The sequence below is a fragment of the Scardinius erythrophthalmus genome (assembly GCF_964197995.2).
Source record: "Scardinius erythrophthalmus genome assembly, chromosome: 23".
Classification (NCBI taxonomy): domain Eukaryota; kingdom Metazoa; phylum Chordata; class Actinopteri; order Cypriniformes; family Leuciscidae; genus Scardinius; species Scardinius erythrophthalmus.
This window is the reverse complement of record NC_138243.1, coordinates 10,375,144-10,394,606: the sequence shown is the minus strand read 5'-3', so window position 1 is coordinate 10,394,606 and position 19,463 is coordinate 10,375,144. Positions and strand designations below refer to the sequence as shown.

Sequence of the window (19,463 nt, the reverse complement as noted above, 5' to 3'; positions counted from 1 at the left end):
CCAGTGGATCAGGATCTTCCATTAACGTGAGTCAGTGATGTGCTACAAGAAGTATTGTGAATATAAAGGTGATTAACTGAGCAATGTTGCCACCCATCATATTCACTTCACAGTATCAATGTGGAATAAAACATTCAGACATTTATCAATGTTCAATGCATCTACAGTAGAAAATTCTGTCTTGCCTGTTCATGAGATAAATTCATTTATATTCACCCTGTAGATTTCAGGATATATTGTTACCAGGAGGCTAAATCGCTTATAGAAGATTAAAACAATATTGTGTTGCATAACTTTACCAAATTATTCTCCGGCGCTATTCCAAGTACGTTGGCGCCAACTATTGGCCGTGATGAGAACTGAAAACAAACCATTGATAGCCTTTGAAATATTACGGTAATCAGATAACTATTTTTCTTAGCATTCGTTTGAATCTATTAGCCTACTTATATATTCAGATTATTATCTACAGTGCACATTTTAGAGAGATGAACTTCAATAAGAGTCCTTGGAATGTCCAACACATTCAACATCACCATATCAAAATCATTTTTAATACATTTCTATAGTTATAATAATCCGCTTAAGGTTATTTATATATCTGGAAAATACTGCGTTTTTGCAGTCGTTATGGTGCTGATGTTCTCAAGGAATTCTTTGAAGACACTTGCTTTTGGTTGAAAAACTCAAACACAGACAGTAAATATTCAATCAGTCCTTTACATTTTTCACAATGTAGTACTAAACACAGTTCCTGACATGGTATACTCTCATTTGAAAAGTACATACAACACTGCTCTGCTCATATTCTGAAAGTTTTTAATGCCTAAATATGAGTTTCCTTCATCTTCCTTTTGGTTACAGTTTACGGTCAGTATTCCATTTCCAGACCACTTTTCCTTGCAGCAAGAAGGGTGTATTTAGTGTTAGTGTGCTTCAGCTGCTAATACTGAAAACTAGAAAGTATTGCCACCACAAAATGTTAGATATTGACAGTATATAGTCAAGGCCAAAAGTTTGCAAACACCCTAAAATGTGATCTGATACCGTGTTAGACAAATATTTGAAGAAATCTGTTGAAGTGCATGCTTAATTTTGCATAATTATTTCCAAAAATCTGCACTGCATGCAGATGAGTAATACTTCACGATGTGCAATGTATTATTAATTCATCTACTTAACTAAATCAATGCGCAATTGAATTGTAGCTGGATGTTTTAGCATGTTTGCACACATCTAACCATGACTCTAAATGGAGAATCTCAATCAAGCCGTAATTCATCACCTACACAATGACATTTACATTACGCTTGTGCTAAATAACCAAACAGGCAGCTAAAAAGAAATTCTCGCATCTAATAAATTAGCTTTGATAATTGTTATTTTGTAAAAGCAACATCAATGCACTGATCTGGATTGTATTTAGGTTGCTAATGGAGCATGTTTGCACTGTTGAAACCACACAGCACTTAATCTATTCTACAGCTCAGTGAAGGAACACAGTCTTGAGGGCATTCGGTCTCCATACTTCAAGAGTAGCATGTGCTCTGAATGTCTTTTATCACACCGGTGGATAATTCATCATGGCTATCATACAGTTAACCTGAAGCAATCAGCAAAAGCTCTGAGGAAGAATCTTATCTCTGGTGAAGTGTTACATTCCCCAGACCATTAGTTATTAGTGTATTTAACTGTGACATTTATAAAGTGCCTCCATCTCTTGTGCTTAAAATGTTTTTTTTTTCTCCATGCTATGTGAATTTTCCCTGCTACGATACAAGTGTCCCAATGCCCCCATGAATACACTCCAAATTAAGATATACATTTATATACATGTAGAGACTGAACAGAATCAGTATATTCCACATCTTTGAAACTCCTTGGAATGGGAAAGATGATTCGGAATGACAAGCTGGTCCTGGTGGAAGAGAGGCCTCAAAAGATGGCAGAGCACTGATTCCAGTCCTGTCTGTCTTTGGCTTCCCAGTAGCCTCCTCTGTACACGTAGCTGCTCTCACCTGTCTCTGTGTCAGGCCTTTTCTCAAACCACATTGGCTGGTACCTCTCCACTTCTTTACCTGTCAAATCAGGACAAAACATCTTTATTGAGATAATAGTATACTAGCCTACAGCTTTACTGCACTGTATGTACTGTATATTGATACGATATGAGTGTTTGTGGTTCTGTCTTGCCTTCTTCTAGTGCGAGGTTGGCCTGCGCCTCTCTCTTCCGCCTCTCCAGTCTCTGACGCTCCTCCAGACGCTGTTTCTCAGCGTTAGCTTCGTCCCACAAACCCGCCTCCATCAGCCGCTGGTCGGGTCGTAGACGGCTGTCAGTGGGAGCCACTCCATCCTCAGGCTCATTCAGAGTCAAGGCCAGAGAAGAGAAGAAATGCATGTTCTCGGCATTCTCGCTGGAATTACAGCAGACGAAACGAGAGTATAGAAAGATACGTTTACTAAACAAAATATTAAAAAGAAATATATAATTTACACATTATAAATAATAAGAATATAAAAATATAGCCAGATATATACAGACAGACAGACAGACAGACAGACAGACAGACAGACAGACAGACAGACAGACAGATAGATAGATAGATAGATAGATAGATAGATAGATAGATAGATAGATAGATAGATAGATAGATAGATAGATAGATAGATAGATAGAAAAACAGACAGATGGATAGAAAGAAAAACAGAAAAACATGATAGATATAAAGAAAAAAGATAGATAGATAGATAGATAGATAGATAGATAGATAGATAGAGTTTGATTCTTACGGGAGAGAGTATTTTTTCCACAATAGTTGTGGTGGTCGAGTCTGATAGACAGTTTTCTGCTTTCCCTCAGATCCTCCCCAGCCGTGGCTGCTCTCTATGATCTTTGCACTTTCCATTTTATCATCCCACGTTCCAGAGAGAATGTAGTGTGCGCTGCCTTCAGCATCCGTCACAACGCCTGTTACCTGGTGACAGGACACAGACATACTCAATACCCTGCAGAGGGCAGTAGCACACAGACTGAACAGAGGATGCACACACTGACCTTGCGGGGAACATCCCTGGAAAAATAGCTGTAAGGGGAGAATTTGAGGTGGCACGTGTCCTTGCTCCTGTGGTTCACTATTATAATGTCCCCAGACTGCATCGGGACAAAGAGTATACATTAATAATAATGACGGAGGAGCTGCAGTGATGAGAGCAGAGGAAACAGGAAGCTATTATTACTATATATATATATATATATATATATATATATATATATATATATATATATATATATAATAATAATAATAATAATAGCTTCCTGTTTCCTCTGGAGTGGGAATGATGGGGTGGAAGACAGATGGAGGAGAACAGTGTCAATGGTGACTTTTCTCCAACAGATAGTGTCGAAGATGAGTAATGCCACACCACGTGGGAGGACTCAAACCATGAATATTACTCACAAATGAAAAATCATAATTGAATCACCCTTATGTTGCTGCAAACCAATTACTTTTTTCTTCCATTAAACCTGATTATAACATAAGATGGTGCCATGTTGGATTTGAGAGCAACAATAAAGATTTTTATTGAATTTAAATCTGATTCTGAAATAAATTCATTGTACAGCTTCAGAAGACTTGGAATATGGCATTGATATTGTTAACTTAAATTGATATTGTTAATTTAAACAAAGCTATATATATATATAAACAAACAAAAATGACAAAAGCACAATAAAATACTGAAACCTGAAGTAAAAAAATAATATAAATATAATAAAAAGAATTCAAAATATTCATAAGTACTGTAATTGCATATTAATAATATTGATACATATACAGTAGCCTATATGGATTACTTTAATGATACTTTCATGGTGATTTTGGATTTGGAACGACATTAAAGTGAGTGTAATACATAGAAGAGTAACACAGAAGAGTAATACATACACATAACAAATTCAGAAAAAATAAGAGAACACCGATCACGTACTTGGTCAATCCATAGTTTGCCCACGATGATGTTGTGCACAGTGGAGGTCACCTTGCTCCACACATAGTGATTCCCACTGGTGTGGAACTTAAGGTGAATGTTGCCTGCAGAGAGCAAACAGAGGCATTATGAGCAAATTATAGCATGAGAAGGAGAAATGTACTTGGAAATGAAAGTCAACAAGGTTGATTCGCTCTAAAAACAGTTCGGAGCTGTAAAAATAGAAACCGTTCCACAAATGAAATTTCCCTTTGAAGTAACGTTTACCGAGAAGCAGCACATCTATATATACATTTGCATGTGCACAAAGTGAATCTAGGTAACAAGTATTTTAATAAAAAAATGTAATGTGATCACTTTTAAAACGTTTACAGAGTTTACATATTATTACTGTTTTGTTCTGCTTTATATTCCCTCAAGGTAAACAAGGTTGTGTGATGATGTGAATGTCCTTGAGAGGCGACACATAGCTCATGATGGATCACCTAGCGGCATGATGGAGATGTATTTGCCACGAAATTTGCTGTCAATGGTGATTTCCTGCCACAAGGTCCAGCCTCGCTGCGATATCACATGATGGGCAGCCGCCGGTGGGTGATGACTTATCTGAGAGAGAGAGAGAGAGAGAGAGAGAGAGAGAGAGAGAATCAGTGTGTATGGAATCACTGACAATATTGGGAAATATTACAATTTAAAATAACTGTTTTATATTGTAATATATTTTAAAATGTAATTTATTCCTGTGATCAAAGCTGAATTTTCAGCATCATTACTCCAGTCTTCACATGATCCTTCAGAAATCTTTCTAATATGATGATTTTATGATCAAGAAACATTTACAATCAATGTTGAAAACAGTTGTGCTGCTTAATATTTTTGTGGAAACTTTGATCAAATAGAAAGTTCAAAAGAACAGCGTTTATTTGAAATAGAAATCTTTTGTAAAATTATAAATCTTTACTGTCATGTTCAGTTATCAATATAATGTATCCTTGCTGAATAAAAGTATTAATTTCTTTCAAAAAAAAATTCTACTTATCTAATGAACTAAGGTGCATAATAAAGATTTATTTACAAAGTATGTCCAATAATATTATTATTATCCTCATTTCTGATTTATTCAATTAATAATCAAATGAATATTTGTGCATTATGAGTGTGGTTTCGGACCTGTTCACAAATGGAGCGGTATCCGTACTCCTCCACGCGGTCCAGCTCATAGGTCTCTCCCAGCAGAGGGTTGAAGGGTTTCCCTGTGCGGTGGATGGTGGTTGAATAGGACGAGACGGAGAAGGCGGAAACCAGACACATCTGCTCCAGAGAGGAGTCGCAGCGTGCCGCCCGGTCCAGGAGCTCGCTGTATTCAAGATCCTCCGTCAAACGCTGCAGCATCGACAGCGGCTCGTTGAAGTTCACCTGGAAGTGAGGATTCAGACGCACGCAAATCCCTGTGAAGATTCAGATATCAACAGCTACAACACACCAGATCTGAGGCTCCTCTTACAGGCATGGGGATCTTGGAGAGCTCCTTGCCAATGCAGTTCTTCATGATGCTCCACAGGTTCAGGGAGTAGTTGGGCTTATCTGGGATGCGACAGCGTCTGCCCCTGCGCAAGTAGCTACCAGAACTGTCCTGTAAACACAGAGAAAACACTCTAGTGAGCAAACACAGGGGACAGTTCACCCAAAAATTTAAATTCTGTCATCATTTACATCATCATCGTTTTTGCCGTTCCAAAACCACGGCTTTCTTTCATCTTAAGAACACAAATGAAGATATTTTTTAATTAAATCTGAGATATCTGTCTCTCCGTTGAAATCATCTTCACCAAGAAATTGAGATATAAATCCAGTGTCACATGATCGTTCAGAAATCATTCTAATATGCAGAGATTTGATGCTCAAAAAACATTTCTTTTAATTATCAATGTTGAAAACAGTTGTACTGCTTCATATTTTTGTGGAAACCATTATACATTTTTTCAATTTTTTCAGGATTCTTCGATGAAATTTAAATATTTTGTGACATTATACAGTTGTAATCAAAATTATTCAACCCCCACAGCAAATCAGGTTTATTGGCAAAATGTACAGACTTTCAACTGTTTGCAATGAACAAATCAAACAAAAGTAATTGAAATAGTTCAACACAACAAATGTTTCAAGTGGTTTCCCCAAATTCAACTGAAAATGCAACTTTTAATGACTTCTGCAGTCTTCAAATTATTCAACCCCTTCATGCCAAGCATCTTTAGTACTAGAAGAACACCCTTTGACTGTCATGACCTGCTGCAAACGAGATGTATAACCAGACACCAGCTTCTGGCAGCGCTTCTGAGGAATCTTAGCCCATTCCTCATGAGCAATGGCCTCCAGTTCAGTAATATTATTAGGTTTGTGTGCTGCAACGGCCTTCTTCAAATCCCACCAGAGATGTTCTATGGGGTTCAAGTCAGGTGACTGTGATGGCCACTGTAGAATCTTCCAGGACTACTTCTGAAACCAAGCCTTGGTGGAATTTGAGGTATGCTTGGGATCATTGTCCTGTTGGAAGGTCCAGTGACGTCCAAGCTTCAGCTTCCTCACTGATGGCATGGTGTTTTCTCCTAGGATTTCCTGATACTTTAATGAATCCATCTTGCCTTCCGCAAGACAGAATGTGTTTTCGGCATATGCTTCATTCTTCCTCCAGAAATACCACTGATCCATAGGGCTGAAAAGTTCTAGTTTTGCTTTAACGCTCCACAGAACAGAATCCCAAAACTTCTGTGGCTTATTTACATCATTTTGAGCAAACTTTTCTTGTGCTTTTGGGTCAGTAGTGGTGTATGTCTTGGAGTTCTGGCATGCGTTTAGTACATTTAGTGCCTTCCCTATTTTTTTGTATCCTATTCCTTGTTTGTGAAGGGCGATGATATCTTCTAACTTTTTGGACCATTCTTTTGACTTATTTTTGACCATATTTCTAACATGCAGTCAAATGTGATACTCAACAAGCCTAGTCAGTTCAGATATTTCATGTGTTCTAGCTCAAGCACACCTGGTGAAACTAATAAAGCCCTTGATTAGTTGCATCAGGTGTGCTTGAGACAACACCTGTTTTGTAGATTTGTGCAGTTGTGAGGGATTCAATTCAGGGGGTTGAATAATTTTGAGACTGCAGAAATCAATAAAAGTTGCATTTTCAGCTGAATTTGGGGAAACCACTAGAAACATTTGTTGTGTTGAGCTATTTCAATTACTTTTGTTTGATTTTGTTCATTACAAACAACTACAAACACTTGTTTGATTACAACTGTAAATATCTTTACTGTTGCTTTTGATAAATGCAATAAAAGTATTAATTTCTTATGTATAAAGTATTATTATTAATATTATTATATTCAATATAATCTTATGAACTGTCCCTCCACTGAAAGACTATTCACCCATTTTGACGCTTCAAACCGTTCATAAAGAGATAATTTAAAAAATCCATATGAATTGAGCAGTTTAGTCAAAATTTTCTGAAGAGACAATCGCTTTATATGATGAGCAGACTGAATTTAGGCTTTTATTCTCTATGAAGTTTTTAGTGCATCAAAGTGGTAGTTGTGTACACTGTCAATGGAGGGACAGAAAGATATCTGATTTCATTAAAAATGTCTTCTTTTGTGTTTCGATTCGAAGATGAACAAAAGGCTTATGGGTTTGGAATGACATGAGGGTAAGTAAACGATAACCGAATTTTCATTTTTGGGTAAACTAACCCCTTAATTAAGATATTTAACATTATTTGGCATGTATGGTTTAGTTTGGATATGTTATGATTAAACAAAAGCCCAAACCTACATTGTCGCCCTGGCTCCAATTACTGGATAAGCTTCCACTTGTCACGCTCTGGTTACTGCTCAAGTGTCTGAGAGACACACAGAGAAACACAAGAGAAGGATGAAACAGGAAGATCATTATTCAGGCACATTAGTGCCTGAGTAGATAACACATAAATGCTGAAAAACAATTCGTTTCTTAATAGCATTATTATACCAAATAGCATTCATTTATTTTGGCAAAGAACTGCCCATTTATACAGGGAAAGGCCATCTAACTGACATGAAAAACCACAATTCATTTTGTTTTTACATGCCACTTAGGGGCATCTACATCTGAAACTGATGACACCTAAAAAATATTCAAATAATAGTGCAGCAGTTTCAGTGCACAAATGAGCTAGTAAAACCTGGACACTCTGACTTCCAGAAATTGCGAACAGTCAGCCAATCAAATCTGATCCTGTTATTTTATCAAGCTCTTTTCCTTTCATATGCATCAGATGGTCAGTGATTTGATTGTGGGTGTGTGTCTGGTTCAGTGAGTAAAAGCCATCAACTATATGATCTATATATGAACCTGTGCTGTGAGTGATCCTCTGCAGGCACTGTGATGAAGGCTGGAGAATCTTCCATGGCATCAAAGAACTCTATGTCTTCATTCTCTTCACTGGATTCCCCCTCCGGTGTTCGCTCCGCCCCTTCTGAAGAGCAACACATGGACAATCTCACTTAGTGCTAGGTCAGCATTATTACAAATGTAGTTTTATAATAAAGGTAGAAATATTTACACTACCATTCAAAAGTTTGGCTCATTAAGATCTTTAATGTTTTGGAAAAACGTTCACCAAGACTGCAGTTATTTGAGCAAAAATACAGTAAAAACATTTGTATTGTGAAATATTATTGCAATTTAAAATAACTGATTACTTTTTGGAGCATGACGGCCAAAGTTTACTCTTCACGCTCATTATAGAGAAAAAGTAGCTTGGAAATTCTGCAAAACAACTCCTTTTGTGCTCGATGGAAGAAAAAAGTAAAAAAGTCTCACTATTGTGTGTACTGGGCGCTTCCCTCCAGGCTCTCTCCAGATTGTTGTGTTGTTTGGCTAGCTGCTCGATGGTCTCCTCCAGGTGGTGGCGCTGTTCCCTTTCATACTGCAGTGCACGCTGCCACCGCCGGCTGTGAGTCTCTGCTAGATCCACAAAGTCCTGGCAGGCCTGATCCAAAAACCAATCATTAAGATTCATCATTCATTTAATTTCGTTTAGTATGCAGAGTCAACTGTAAGACTCACATTGATCATAGCATTGGAAGTGATGCGGAAGAGAGTGGCTCGCTCGTTCACGGTCTTCAGTTTATCGGCGCCGTCGGTGGGGGTTCGCAGGTCCTCTAGTTCACTGAGGGAGCGCTGGAGGGCGGCACCGTGCTTCCCTATGAGCTCATTGCAGGTGCTGAGGTCTTCAAGCTTGCTGGCCAGAGTCTTGAGCGCCCCCTGGATCAGAGCCCGATCCGGCTGGGCTAGTGGACCCTCGTCACCAGAGTCATCTGCAGAAAAGAGATAAATGGAGAGATAGATGGAAAATTAATGAGAAGATGTTATAAGTGAAGTAAAGCTAGTCGCAGCCTCATTTTCATTTGCATCAATTTACAATTTGCAGGCGAATGTCCATTTACAGCAGAGGATGTGCAGGCATGCCTAAAAGGGGTGGCCGATATGACCAAAATATCGCTGTTTATATACTGTTAATATATACTGTTTTATCACAGTAAACAGTGATAAAAAAGAACAAAGAACTAAATTAAATTGATATAGACCTACCTGAAAAACGTTAAGCTCTAGAAATAAGAAATACTACATACAGTGCTATGCATAAGTTTAGACACCCATGCTAAAGTTGACTAAAAAGAGGAATAAAAAATCATCTTTTGGAAATTGAACTTAATGCCTTAATAAATTTTTTTTTGGAAAAATCCAACCTTTAAGGACACCAATTTTCTTTGTGAATGAATAATGTATCGTAAATAAATAAATGTTCTTCCTTAAAATACAGGGTGCATAAGTTTGGACACCCCTGTGTTAAATTCCCATAGAGGCAGGCAGATTTTTATTTTTGAAGGCCAGTTACTTCATGGATCCGGGATACTATGCATCCTGATAAAGTTCCCTTGGCCTTTGGATTTAAAATAGCCCCACATCATCACATAGTCTTCACCATACCTAGAGATTGGCATGGAGTATTTTCCATAAGATCATCTCTCAATGCAAATCAAACCAGCTATTAGGCTAACTGAAATAAAACCATGTATGCACCCTGTATTTTAAGGAAGAACATTTATTTATTTACGATACATTATTCATTCACAAAGAAAATTGGTGTCCTTAAAGGTTGGATTTTTCCTAATTTTTTTAATTAAGGCATTAAGTTCAATTTCCAAAAGATGATTTTTTATTCCTCTATTTAGTCAACTTTAGCATGGGTGTCTAAACTTATGCATAGCACTGTATATTGTATAAAGTATGTATAAAAAAAACATAGTCTTTTACTATTTTCCTCACAGAGTAAAAATAAGTCTTAAAATATATTGCAGCATTTAAATTTTAGAAATGGGTTCCTTGCCAGGGGATCATCATATTTGGGGGTCTTTGGCATTCAACAAACCTCTGGATTTCCATTGTAAGTGAATTTCTGCATCCACTTTTTTTTTTTTTTTTTTTTTTTTGCAAATTAAGGGATGATTCAAAATGTCTTCTTGTGGTAACCGAAAGTATGACACATTCCTTTAAATAAGTGAAGTTATTGTGTGTTATGGTGTTCTGCAGCCAACAGAGATGATCAAATTTACTGCAGTACTACAGGCTGGACTAAAATAAGTTTATAAATAGCACAGACGTGGCGCTGGAGGGGTGTGATGTGACAGCTGAGAATTTACACAGTCCTTTTGTGGAGGTCTTTTCAATTACAAGCGTATTTTTCAGCTAAGCTTTAAATGGATGCTGAGAAATGACCACAGAGATGGGCAGAGGAGATGGCCGTCGGAGACAGCAAGAAAGAGAGAAAGACAACATGTTCAAACAGAAAGAAAGCAACAAAGACGCAATCAGAGGGAGAAATATCCAGATTTAGATGTCATTGGAGAGTTGAAGGACATCACAATTGAATGTGGGCAGTTGGTGATGGAATGAGCGAGTGTGAAAGAGAGGCGTCATAATTACCAACAACCCATTCAAACACCAGATTTCTGTGAATGAACATGGTTACCATGGAAACTAGGTGACGGCTATTTTTAGAAGCTATAAAGAGAATGAAAAACCCAAAGGGGCTAATGCGTCTCGCTTTGCCTACTCTCTCACACAACATGGCCATCACTCACTGGCAAACAGACGAGGGCAGGCTGTAAATCACCTCTTGTCTTGTGTGACGCAAGACATTTTTGGAAGTACTTGCTTGAAGGAGCCTGAGGCAGATACACAGAGATGAGCAATTACATGCTGGCACACTGTTCACTGAATCTGTACATCAGTGAATGGAAATCAGTTGGGTAGAAGTGTGAAACATTAAAACAAAACTGACAGTAAAGACATTTATAATGTTTTTTTTTTTTTTTCAAATAAATGCTGTTCTTGTGACCTTTCGATTCACCAAAGAATCCAGAGGGTTTTTTTTATTTATTTTTTTATCACCGTTTCCACAAAAATATTAAGCAGCACAACTGTTTCAACATTGATAATAATAAGAAGGATTTCTGAAGTTCAGCTTTGATCACAGAAATAAATTATGTTTTAACATAATTAAAATAGAAAACTAAATTCAAATAAATGCAGCCTTGGTGCGTATAAGAAAACATTTTAAAAAACCATACAAATATTGTATAATTAATAATATATTTATAAGCTTAACAGCTCTAAAAAAAACGCAAAAAAATACATTTCCAACCATTTACATAGCAACTTTTAATATTATTGCAATAATAAAAATAGTAATAATAATAATGAATATCAATGTTTTGTTTTTGTTTTTCATTGTAGTATTATTATATAGTATTAGTATTATCTATTATTAATTAGTTTTATATAAAAGCAAAAAAAAAATAAAATAAAACAATAATTACTAGGTACTGAAAACAATCTGTATCTTATCGACCATATCTTTAAAAAAAAATATCTATAAAAAAATTATAAAATAATAATATATTAATGCATGTCCTTGCAACATATAATAAAAAACTGGTGTAGGATTTACTTTGAAACACTTTTCACTTTTCAGTACATCTCACAAATAGTAACGAAGAAATGGCAAGTATTGAATTAAACGTAATTTTTAAGTAGTTAAGTAGTAGTATTTTCTTGTAAAACATACTCCAATAAACTTTGTTTTATTTCCAATTTCAAAAACTATATTACTATTCCTATACTCCTGATTTGAACAAATAGAGGTCAACAAAGCAACTTTTGTTACAAATACTTTTATTTATTAGTATTCTTATCAGTATTCTTGTTGGGTTCACACTAAATAATAAGTTGACTCTCTTTGTTCTTTGTTCATGCAACTTTTTTTTTTTTTTTTTTTTTGCGCAATTTTCCACCGGACAAAATTGCGATTGTTAACTCATGATTTCTGTTCTGTCTGTGCGCACCAATCTTGCACTTCTATCTACTCCTCAACCAGACCACCTAGAGACTTCGGGTTTTCGGCATTATGTTAAGGAAGGTCTAATCTCGGGAACGCACAAAAAAAATCCAGGAAAAGATTTACTATCTCTTAGTGTTGTGATCCCATGAGGTGAGAAAATTGCGCTAAAACACTCACTGAGTTTTTATTACTTGTTTTTTTTTACATTTGTTAGAACTTTTTGCAAGTTGGATTTTTTTTTACAATGCCGAATCGCAGCTGCAAAGATTATATGATTCAATCTTTCCATCCAAACTGTATCTAAGCCAAAGCATCTTAAACCCAATCCAAGCAAAATATTGCAATTTTATGCTTGCCAAGGAAACAATGGGGAAAAGTGGATTAGTTTGGATGTCTAGAGAGCAGAATGAAAGAGGAGAGAGCGAGAACTCCAACAGTCTGTTGAGACACATACAGATGATGACTCCTGCCTGCCATCAGAGCGAGACCTGAAGGAGGGATTCGGGGGAATTAAAATAGAGCGAGTGAGAGTGCCTCGGTGGGCGTAAGAGGAAAAGCACCAGCGCTGGAGAATAAAACAAAGATCATCTTCCCCTGACCTGCTGGAGAGAGACGAGTGACTCATCCCTGACTAACCACACCTAACAGGGAAGATTCAAAGTGTGGACCAACATCAATGGAGGCGCAGCAAAGGAAAGCCTAGAACAATCTTCGAAAAGTTCACTGGCTGTCTGACTATCCAGTTTGGCCCATCAGCCTGCATACTTTGTATCACAGATAATCTGATTTGCACAGTTGTAAGTTTCACAGTAGTCTACAGTAATGAGGTGCTGCTGACAAACCAGACTTAAAGTAACTTAGGAGTTCTGACATCAAGAACATGCTAGCGACGCCCTGACAAACACAACACTGCACATTTTATTCAGAAAATGTAAAAATGTAGTTATAAATGCAGGCTATACCGCATTTCATGCTGTTGTGAAGTCAAACATTGGCTCAATTGGTTCCCGATGCAAATCCTGAGATTTAGCTGTAAGCGCTAAATGTATTTGGCCCACGAAAGAGCAAGCCAACACATGCGAACATCAAGTTGACTGATAGGAATTGACTGATACAGTAGCCACAATGTGCTTCAGAGCATCTATAAAAATAGACTCATTCCTGTAACTGATCATAAAAAGCTACTGCATATTTAACTTTAAAAAAATTAAGGCTGAATAAGGATGTAAAACAGACCATTCCATCAAAATTTAAGTAGTACTCAAATAAAACACTGGCTAAAAAAACATCTATGAACTCGGGATTTATTTTCCACTAAACAAAAGACATCTTTTTGCATTAATGCCATTTAAGCATATGTATTTATAATTTGTCCTACCTTTTCTCGACAGGATGGAATCGCTGATAAATACGGAGCAAATGCTTATGCAGTGAAGATGATCAAATGTTTTTGAATGGAAGCGTGAAGCAGCGTTCCCTCTCGGTCACCTTCCAAGCTTCCCTCCCATCCCTCGCGCTCCTGTTTTCCTTCTCGCCCTCCCTCTTTCCCCTCACATTCTCCATCCTGCACAGTGGGCGGAGCTAACATGCTCGTCACTTCATTCAGTAGCAGATGAGATGATCCAAACGGGAAGGTGTTGCAGCATGCATATTAATCACATTTGGGGATAAAAGAGGCTCGTGTAAAAGCAATGATGCAGGAGGAGTCGAAAACAGTCAAAATGATCTGTGCATTTAAAATATCTAAGACATTTACTTTTCTCAGGCTGTGAGTATTAAGTTTTGTTAAGAAAAAAAAAAACTGAATTCTGAGGATAAAAAAAAAGTAAGACGTGCACTGCATTATTTAATTTCAAATGAAAAATGTCAATTAAATGTAACACACACATGAAAAACACATTTAAAACAGAATATTTATGAGTAAATAATAATTACTTTGTATATAATTGTGGATTTATGAATACTTTAAATATGAAAGGAAAAACAAACTTAAAAATTCATGAACAATGCTACCCCCTAGTGGCATTTGGCTAAAAAGATATAAAATAAATAAATAATAGAAAAGGCACAAAGTTTTGCCTTAAATGGTAAAGGGAATAAACAAGGTGTTTATTATTCAAGATTTTTTTTTTTTTTGGGGGGGGGGGGTAGTTATACGAGAGTGAGACATAATTTAAATGAGAGTGTTTTCTGTAGCAAACAATTTGACTGTACATTCATGTTCACGGCCTTTACATCTCAGATCTGCAATAAATCGTTTCTACAGAACTTGCACTACTAAAATGAAAAATGAAATTCATGTTTAGTTCTACTATATACGGCACCAGCGGAACAACAATATTCCGTTTATCATAAGCAGTTTTGCCGTCTGCTCGAGCTCTTTAAAGCAGGATGGATTATGACTGGCTGTCAATGTTTTTATCATTCATCAGCTGGAAACAATCTTTCTGAAAGTGATTCCAAGGACATCGTTTCTCTGTGCCTTTATGGTCATAGAACTGTATCGTTATCGTTATCATTATAACCGAACGGGCCTTAAAGGTTATGAGAAGATAAGAATGCAGACCTGTTTAAAAATAATGTATATGGCTGAGATTGATGTATTATTAAAGCCTGAACAACAAGAAAGATTATTGAAACAATAACAGTCGAATATGTGCACACTCCTCACTCTTTATTATGACTATTTTACAAATTTTTTAATATAAGAAATGTAAGAAAAATATGTAACAAAAAAATCCATATTTATAACTTTATAAACTGTATTCACGGGCTTCCGATAACCGCCGTACACGTGTGTATTTCTGTCGGAAGAGTGACCCCTGACCCGACGTATGAAGAAGCCAGTGGTTTTAGCTTATAAAGTTATAAATATGGATATTTGCCTTAGAAAATCGCATCGCTTCGTTTCAGGTTTTTCCTTTATTAACCCCCCAGAGCTGTAGGAATTACTTTTATGATGGATGGATGCACTTTTTTGGGCTTCAAAATCTCAAGTGACCATTCAATCATATTATAAAGCTTGGAAGAGCCAGGATATTTTTTAATATAACTCTGATAGTGTTTGGCTGAAAGAAGAGAGTCATATACACCTAGGATGGCTTGAGGATGAGTATATTATGGGATAATCAAAATTTTTGGGTGAACTAACCCTTTAAATGCTCGAGCTCTTAAAAGCAGGATGGGTTCTGATTGGAGTTCTGAAAGTGATTCCAGTGACATTGTTCCTCTGTACCGTTATCGTTATAGGTGTGGTGTGAACTCTGCTTTCTTTTATATAAAGAACGATTTTTAGAACTACATCTTTATTGTTAACGTTAGTTATTGTCCTTGGTGTGAATGGGCCTTTATAAGCTAATTCGGCGGATCTGTGTGTTACCAGTCGCCGTCTGCCGGCTCTCTTTTCCGTCGACTGAACATTATTGAATATTGTTCTTGGAATGTCTGAGAAGTGACGTGCAGTAATCTGGTGACTGACGGCGTCGGTCAGTGTGAATTGGCCTTATGAAGTGATGATGCTTTTCATTGGCACTGTGACAGGACTCACCTGAATGGGGCATCATTTGAGTGGCGTTTGCTTTGGCCTGTTGCAGAGCAGAAACCCAGCGCTGACACTCCCCCTCTGTATAGGCCTTCAGGTGGTAGCTCCGCCCTCCACTTGTCAACACGAAGTGATAGGTGTCGCCCATCTCTATGTGCACCGTCGCCAAGGTAATCGTGCCTCGGCAGGTGTGTGCCATTTCTGCTTGAGTCCTAAAGACAAATTCACACAACGACATGGGTTAAAGGAGCAACTAGCTGAAGGTAATTTGACAGAGTCACACCATCACAAACACACCCATATACTAGTGATAGACTGATATATCAGCCAGACTGATTAACTAACATAACAGTGTCAGTTCCAACATCCACCAGCAGCCTTGTCAATCGTTCATGCGCATTTTCTATGCAAATATTTATTAATAAATATAATATTATTTATTAATAATAGTAATTATTGTGTAAAATATATTTTTCAATTGTATTATTATGTGTGAATTTATTATTGTGAATAATTATGCTGTAAAAAAAATTATTTTGTATAATTGTATTATTTTGGGTGAATTTATTATTGTAAGTAATTATTGTGTAAAAATAAGAATTTATTATTCTTTTTAAAATAAGAAAACTTATTATTTTGAGTAATTATGCTGTAAAACAATTTACTTTTATTGGGGAATTTATTATTGAGGGTAATTATTGTGTAAAAATAATTTATTTTTATTATTTCATTATTATAAGAGAATTTATTATTGTGAGTAATTACTGAGTAAAACAATTATTTATTTGTTATTATTTTATTATTATTGGTGAATTTATTATTGTGAGTAATTATTGGGCAAAAATAAACATTTACTTTTATTATAGGGGAATTTATTACTGTAAGTAATTATTGTGTAAAAAACAATAATGTAGATTTATTATTTTGTTATTATGAGTGAATATATTATTATTGTGTAAAATCATACAAAATTGTATTTTACTTTATTTACTTATTGTATTGTATTTCTTATTTGTATTACGTATTGTATTGCAGTAATTTTTTTTTATCTCATTTGCTATTACATTGTATTTTGTATTCACATCACATCAGCATTGCCGTTAGACACTGAAAGTTCCAGACTGACAGACAGATATTACATGCTGGCTGCAATAAATAACTGCAGGATTTCTGAGTCCATAAATACAGAATCAGAGCCTCGTTAATATCAAATCCAGAAGAGTTCAGATGCAAAAGCCTCTAAGTGCCATCTGAAATTTTCTTCTAGAATGATTCTTTTTATCAAGCTTGTATATTTAAGTTCAATAATTTCGCTTAAATTACAATTAATGGGTAATTTTTATTGCCATTTAAGTGAAATTACTGAACTTAAATATACGAGCTTGATAAAAATTATCATTCTAGAAGAAAATTTCAGATGGCACTTAGAGGCTTTTGCATCTGAACACTGCAGTAGCAAGACATCATTTACTGCTGCATTTACAGTCACACTTGAGTACAAGCTGAAGGGTACAAAAGCAATTATCATAATGAGGATAATAATGTTAATAGCGTTAAAAATACAATATGCAAAACACCACGCATTTTTAATTCAGGATAACAGAATGTCCCAAAGGTCTGTAATGAAATTAAAGCTGCAGTCCGCAGTTTTTCCTCTTTGTCGCCATCTCTGTTCGAAATCTGCAATTGCAGTTACTCGCGGAATTATCAACTTTACTTGGGTTGAGCCTCGGCACGGCACAGCATGGATTAATCCAATGTTTTGAGGAGAATGTGCAGCTGTCGGTTGCCGCGGCGGTGTGGATCCTGGCATTCGGAATCACAGATTCTACTTTTTGGAAGTATGACCAACATAAGGATTTTCACCGGAAATTGTCACCTGAACAAGTAACATCCACTTTTGTTCTGACCAACTAAGGGAAAAAAAAACATCTAACGATCGCTTATCATATCACATCAAACCGTGCAAATTATACTTTGTTCTCAAATTGTTAATGTTAACAACATTCGCATTGCGTGACTACATTAATGCCCTTCCGATATTATCCGTGTTTTCGCATGGGCCGGGTTGCAGTCTCTTTTTTTCTATAGCCACTCCGAAGTCTTTTGCATTTTACAACTGGTGAATCCCCAATTGTCACTGGTGATTGTCGTTTGAATCTGCCATCAAATTGATAAGTTTAATTATATCAAGTGCTGTGAGAAAAGGCTAAAAATCTCCACCTCCAACATCCTCAAATGCAATATAGCCTACTAGCCGAGACTCCTTCTTTATGTGTACAGATGTGACGTAATGATGCAAAGACATGCTCGAATTTCCCGCGGAAATCCACCAGTACCACTGGAGTTAAAAACATTATTACAAGCTTACCGTTTTGAATTGAGCTAAGGCAAGTGGTTGGTTATGTACTTGCTCAAAAATGGATAATTTTGGATAATTTTTAACCCAAAAAAGTTACGGACTGCAGCTTTAAGGCAAATGTACTTGAATTGAGCATTTAAACTGCTGTATAGAGATGGACAGATGTCCCAATGAAGCACAATTTTTCTTTGAAACATTCTCAGATCATGCTGGAGAACATGATCATAGGGTAAGGGTTCTACACAAACTTGAAGAGTTCATGCCTCTTAAAAGAGACACCAAATACAAAGATATTCTGACAATCATGACCCTTTTTTTTACTTAAATGGACACACTGATAATATATTTAAATCACAATTTTGTAAATGAGAAAACAGAGGTATTATCACTAGTGTTCTAAGACCCCACTGTATATAAATACACTGTATAATGTGTATTAAATAGTGTTTTTCTGTTAGGCCCTGGCAGAAGCGTGGAAACTTGATCTAGGCTAGTTGCTTCAGATGTCCCCATTACTAATTATAAACAGGAGGGGCATTGTTGCAGCATGGATGGACAGTTAAGAAATGACTTGTGCTGTGGCTGTACCCTGCGGTGCCCACAGGTAAGAGGCCTTTTAATTCAAACTTCTGCGCAACTCTACCTCAGTTAAAAGTCAGATAATGTACGTACCGTGGCCGGTGAAAGGGGTGACACAGCAAAGTCACGCGCGCCGAGAGTCTCGAGCGCTCCTCGTGCGCATCAACTGAAACGCAGTGCACGTACCTGTAATAAGACAGGAGGCCGTTACTCAGGACGAACCACCGGCGCTGGTAGCCCTTCAGGTAGTTGGTCCATTTAAAAAGCCATCCTTTATAAGTGTCCGGGCCGGGACCCTGCACACCTGAAGGAGACGGAAGGGTCCGCACCACCAGTTCGGTCATATTGAGCGTTGTCCGCGGGGATACGCGCGCGCGCTGCTGCTGTCTCTCTCACCGCTGCGGATCGCGCGCCAGACACCTCACCTGCCTTCGCATGCATGCAACACGTTTAGGGCATGAGCGAGGAGTCAAATTTGCGGTCACTGAGAGGAGAGGCGGCGCTTCTGAAATATGATAATGGAAAACTGATGCTACAGGGGGAACCAA

General features: G+C 36.9%; 1 protein-coding gene across 2 annotated transcripts; it reads right to left on the bottom strand.

Moving 5' to 3' along the window:
* Positions 1–389: 389 nt before the first annotated feature.
* Positions 390–19,259, bottom strand: osbp2a (oxysterol binding protein 2a; the record flags this gene model as incomplete). 2 transcript variants are annotated; one of them, XM_081354058.1, is made up of 14 exons in its annotated part: positions 390–2,078; positions 2,194–2,414; positions 2,791–2,975; positions 3,056–3,151; positions 3,991–4,094; positions 4,476–4,596; positions 5,161–5,406; positions 5,495–5,623; positions 7,822–7,888; positions 8,380–8,503; positions 8,851–9,019; positions 9,097–9,347; positions 15,981–16,186; positions 19,102–19,259. In XM_081354058.1, 14 exons carry the CDS (start codon positions 19,257–19,259, stop codon positions 1,936–1,938), a joined length of 2,220 nt encoding a protein of 739 aa, XP_081210184.1. In that variant the 3' UTR covers positions 390–1,935. The 2 variants fall into 2 exon arrangements, with proteins under 2 accessions (XP_081210184.1, XP_081210183.1); XM_081354057.1 differs by lacking the exon at positions 19,102–19,259 and having other exon boundaries at positions 15,981–16,180.
* Positions 19,260–19,463: the final 204 nt, after the last annotated feature.